This window comes from Hylobates moloch, unplaced genomic scaffold (genome assembly GCF_009828535.3).
Source record: "Hylobates moloch isolate HMO894 unplaced genomic scaffold, HMol_V3 SCAFFOLD_14, whole genome shotgun sequence".
Classification (NCBI taxonomy): domain Eukaryota; kingdom Metazoa; phylum Chordata; class Mammalia; order Primates; family Hylobatidae; genus Hylobates; species Hylobates moloch.
Window position 1 is genome coordinate 96,460,458 of NW_026652289.1, and position 5,510 is coordinate 96,465,967.

The following is a 5,510-nucleotide window of genomic DNA, read 5'->3' on the forward strand; positions in this document are numbered from 1 at the left end:
CACTGCACTCCAGCCTGGGTGACAGAGACTCCGTCTCAAAAAAAAAAAAAAAAAAGAAAAATCAAAACACATGTATCAAATAAGCTGATTGATTAGCTAAAGATGATCAAGATTCAAAAGGTTTTTACAAGCTACAGAAACATTGGGCACCAAATAAAACGGAAAATTTTATAGCGATAAATGTAAAGTCTGTATTTAGGTAAAAAAAAATCAACCATCTTATAATAGCATCAGTATTCGAGTAACCTTTATTAAGCATTATGTGTCAGGTGTTGTGCTAAGGATTTTACACGCATTAATCCTCATAGTGACCTCCTCAGCTGGTAAGCACGATGCAGTCCATTATACTGGTGTGGAAACTCAGGTTAAGTAACTTGCCCGGTGTCATCCAGTTAGTAAGGGGCAGGACCAGGACTTGATTTGACCCACCAGGGGCAGAGCACGTACCAGCTCTGCTTAAAGCACTAACATAATGCCAGGATGCACTGAGGGATGCTCACAAGAAGTTGCACCGTACTCATGGCTGAGCAGATCAAGGCTAGAGAATAGTGCCACTAAAATGGGCATCAAGGTGTGAAAACTCACACAGAGGAAGGTGGCCTGGATGCTGAGGGTCTGGAATGATGCTGTCAGAGAAATGGTTGGCGGCACTGTCACTCTCCTCAAGCCCTCTGTCCTACCCCCCCTTCCTGCTCAGCAGCTGTCAAGCTCTCTGGGCTTTCTTCCCTCTCTGTCAGTATCTCTGTGCCTTCAACTCCTGCCACTGTGGCCTCAGGCCCTCACTCCTTTCCGAGGTTAACCCACGCCTGGTGCCTTTCTTACGTCTTCAAATTGCAGTCCTCTGCTGGTTTCCTCCCTTTAGCGGGTCATGTCAGTTTCCCTTTCCCCTTCACAGTTCTACCCAAACAGAAATGACGCCAGGGACCACACCTAGCGGCCAAACCTAACAACCCATCCCCAGCCTTCATCCTTGTTGACTTCTCTGCAGCTACTAGAAAGAAAGACCGTCCAATCTTTAGGCAGTGATATATGTGGTCTTTTTCCTTTGTTTGCATATTTTATGTTTTTTTTTTTTTTTTTTTTTTTTTGCACTCCATCCTGGGAGACGGAGTCTCGCTCTGTCGCCCAGGCTGGAGTGCAGCAGCGCGATCTTGGCTCACTGCAAGCTTCGCCTCCCGGGTTCACGCCATTCTCCTGCCTCAGCCTCCCGAGTAGCTGGGACTACAGGCGCCCGCCACCACACCCAGCTAATTTTTTTGTATTTTTAGTAGAGACGGGGTTTCACCGTGTTAGCCAGGATGGTCTCGATCTCCTGACCTCGTGATCCACCCGCCTCGGCCTCCCAAAGTGCTGGGATTACAGGCGTGAGCCACCGCGCCTGGCCGCATATTTTATGTTTATCCTCACACAGTATATACAATTGTTGTGCCCCATTTTCAATATAACCATGTTTTCATGTTATGAACTCTTCAGAAATAGTACTTTTAATGGCTTCATGCTGTTTTATCATGTGAGTCTTCCATAATTTACTTAATTTTACCCCTCTTGCTGGACACTGGAATTCGTTCCAATTTAGTTATTATAAGGAAAAATATAAATAAGCAGGTGTCAGGAGAGGTAGCTAGAAAGTGGATGAACTTCTCACAAGCCCACTGTGTGCGGGGAAAAGGTCAGGTCCCTTGAAGAAGAGGAAGATAATAAAGGCGGTTGAACCAAGGTGGTGGTAGTGAGAGACACTAAGAACATAGGTTTTCAACTCTGGCTCCATCGCTTGTATGTTACCTTGGCAACTTACTTGACCTAAGCCATTTCTAAAAGTGTGAGATCATCTAACACACAGAGTTGTTTATTCAGATTAAATGAGAGGGGGCACATGAAACTCTGAGGATGGCATCTAGCACACAGAGATAAAAATAACATCGTCCATATCATCGTCTCCATGGTCCTAGCTATTTCTGTAAGCAGAAACGTTCAGTCATGCACACAGGTGCACATCAAACATTTATGAAGCCCCCACTGTCCCCTGCTCACTGAAAGCTCTTGGTCAATGGTGGAGACACAGAGTTCACGAGCTGTTAACAGGCAATATGGAAGGCGCTGTGCGGAGGGGCTAGCTGCAGAGGCTTTCTCAGAGGTCCTGCTCAAATTGAAGGTGGAAGGTGCAGGTGCCATGAGCAAAGGTGACAGACGGCCTCAGACAGGTGGAGTTCGTGTGCCAAGGCATGCAGTGGCAACGTGCAAGCAAGGCATTGAGGGAATGGCAAGGAGTTTGGCAGAGCATGAGCCAGGTAAGAGCAGGAAGGCAGGGAGAGAGGCAGGACCTCGTGGCTGGTCAGTGAGTCTGAAAGCAATGGGAGCCTCTAGAGGTGGTCGAGCAGAGAATGCCAGACCGGCTCTTCTTAGAGAGATTTCAAATAGGGGAACTGCTGCTCTGAACATTTCTAAGGCATGGCACCTGCAGGTTTTGAAAAGAGATGGATGATTTTACACCTCACCTGGCAGCGATTGCGCCCCTCACCAAGACTTCTCCCGGAGTTCCCTCTTCCCTGTTCCCACAGGGTGCCTTCCGGCTCCCCTGTTTGCTCCTCCTCTGGATGGCTCCATCTCAGCCCTTCTGCTTCCTCTCACTCCTTGCACAGATGCATTCCCCGCTGGCCTGTCCCTCGCCCTCTTCTCTGTCTGCCTTCTCCCACCTCGGTGAGACCCTCAGTGTCTTGTTGGCTTCAGTGACCACCTCTGGGCAGGAGACCCTTGGCAGGGCCCATCCCCTCCCTCTGACACCTCCCACACTGCAACGCACCTTCCCTTGGAAGCCCCCTCACCCCTTCGACCCCTGCAAATACAGAACTTGCCTGATGACTTTCTTAAGAAATATTTCCTCCTCATGCCACATGCTTAATTCACTCAAGGGCACCACCCTGCTCTCTCTCATACAGACTTTAACCTCAAATGTCATCCTTGGCTGGTCCCTCCAACCCCCACCCCACTCCCCAGTCCAGCCTCTCAGCCTCACCTGCCTCCACCCTCCATGGCCAACACTGCAGCTCTAATCCTTTTCCAACAGCTGGAATGACCTGAGAATTCAGCTACGTGACCCCGGCCTCTCTCCTCCACAGCCCAAGGGCGCTGCTGGCATACATAACAAATTTAACAGTCCTAACACACCACCCTTGATTCTGCCAGCCCCCACTCAAAACCCACACTGGGGGATAGAGCCCTGACCTCGCTCTCTGGCTGCCATGGCCCTCCCCTTCCCACCTCTAGAACAGACAAAATGGGGGCTAACTGCCCACCAGGAAGGGAGGTGGCAGCCTAGGAACACAGGGGTCTACCTGGACACAAGGTCGGTGGGGATGGCCATCGGGCTGCGTCAGTCTCTGGGATTCTCAGATTCTCATTCCCTCCAAGCTTGTACCTTTAAACTCCTTCCTATCAGTTTTCTTACATTGTGCCTGGTACTTACTAGACATTTAGTAAATATTTGAGGTTCGAGGCACCTGAAAATAGGGGTGCTTGCACCTGTGTGTTTCTGCTTCTGGAAATACTGCCACCTCAAATAGGTTCAGCAGCAGCATTTTTCTCTGTCCTCCAAAGTATGGTCTAAGACTAGTCCAAGACTTTTCTTTCACTTCCAGTAAACTGAAGGCTGAAGAAGCGCTGTTGGCTATCTGAGGGCTCACACTCTCACTGGTGAAAATATTCTAGAACAAAATTAGGGCAATTCAAACACTGTCCATTTAGAACTCCAGTTAATGGAGATGCAATAGAGGAGAAACTACCGTTTGGTTGCTTTGTGTCCGGACTGTTACTAAGTAATCAAAGTAGAAGAAAAACGTTTGCTTAAACCATTGAAACATGATATTTTTTACAACTAGCTTTTCTATCTACAGCAAAAGCATCTTTTAAAGTAGAAAGCTAGAGCATGTGTCCGGGGAAAATGGATGCATTCTAGTCCCACTCATCTGAATACTGAGGTCTCTAGACTTCCCCAACTGGTGTATAGGAGGGTCAGGCTTTATGGCTATTCAAATGGATTTTTTTTTTTTTTTTCAAAAGTGCTAACACTGTCACACTCTTTATCCAAATAATTACCCAAGCCCATCTCAGAGGGTTTGGGGCATATGTGGGAACGCTGCCCTTCCGACGTAAGAGGTAGCGCCCCAGCCAGCAGAAAGGAAGCTTCTGAGGAATGCTCTAGTGTTTCCCAGAGTCAGGGTATATGAAAGGCGCTTTAGAAACTGTAGTGTTTGTACTGTTGCTAACAGTACAGATGTTAAGCAAAGAGCCTACGACTGCACCTCGTGGCCCCTGGGCTCCCCAAGCTCTTGGTGCCACTGCAGTGCCCTCAAGCCTGCGACCCAGGCTGCTTCAGCTTCAGGCATCTGATGAGCCTACATGCACGTTCACGCACTTTGAAGACACAGAATTCTAGAAAGCAGCCCGAACACTGCGGCCATAAGCTTCTATGCCAACTCGTTCAAGGGGGCCCCAGGAGGGGCCGGGAGACTGGCCGGCGTCTCAGCTTCCTACGTCCGCAGGGGCAACTCTGATTCCACCCGTGGTGTGGTAGGAAGGGACCGAGGCGCTCCAGTCCCGGGAGATGGGGACGCACGCGCGACCCCTGAGCACAGGGAATTCTAGGCCCCGAGGCCGGAGCGGCGGAGGGGCGGCCCCTCCCACAGGGTTTTCCTACCCACAGGGTTTTCCCACCCGCAGGGCACCCAGGCGGAGCGGAGCCAGGAGGGGGCTTACCCGCGGGCAGGGACGGAGCACGCCGGGGCCCTGAAGGGGCGACGCTCGCTCGAGCCCCTGGTCCCCGCGGCCCCCAGAGCGCGTCCGCCCGCCCGCCCGCCCTGCCGTGTCAGGTGCGCAGGTGTGGCCCGGGCGCCAGGTCGAGTCAGCGTTAGCAGGGCCGGCTCCCCCACAGCGCTCCCGGGAGCCCAGCGGACCCTCCTACCTGCGCGTACAGCTCGGCCACCGCCATGGGCAGGAGGGGCCGGGGCCGGGCCGGGGCTGCCGCACGTGCGAGGCTCGGGGGCTGGGCCTGCGGCGCAGACGCCGGGCGCAGAGGAGAGACCGCCACGGAAATCACCGCCGGGCCATCTTGCCCAAAGTTTTCCAACGGCCTCCTGGTCCCGTTCCCGAGTCGGCGGCGAGGGGAGGGGGCAGCGGCGGGATTGGTCCCTTTCCAGCCTGGCCCGGCTAGTCCGCGCTGCCATTGGCCGGGGCCAGGCGGCTGCACCTGGCGGGAGTGCGGCTGGGGAAGGCTGGGGAAGGCTGCGGAAGGCTGGGGCCCGGGGCGCGCTGCCAGGCAGGAACAGATGCATCCGGAGGCTGCCCGGCCCGAGTGTTAGCTCCTCAAAGAGCAGAGGATACGACCATTTAAATGGAAGACCCAAGGGAATCAACGTACTGAACACAAAGAAAAGTGTTAAGAGTCCAGCAAGGTCATCGTATTCAAAATCAAATACAAAAATAAGTAATGGTCCTTTATATGACAATATTAGTGA

General features: G+C 52.2%; 1 protein-coding gene across 1 annotated transcript in view; it reads right to left on the bottom strand.

Annotated features, from left to right (window-relative positions):
- Nucleotides 1–5,154, bottom strand: part of MYO5C (myosin VC) — a 106,503-nt gene extending 101,349 nt beyond the window's left edge. The window contains exon 1 of the mRNA XM_032174180.2: nucleotides 4,958–5,154. Within this exon, the coding sequence (XP_032030071.1) occupies nucleotides 4,958–4,984 (27 nt within the window). The 5' untranslated portion in view covers nucleotides 4,985–5,154. The remainder of the gene's footprint in view (nucleotides 1–4,957) is intronic.
- Nucleotides 5,155–5,510: the final 356 nt, after the last annotated feature.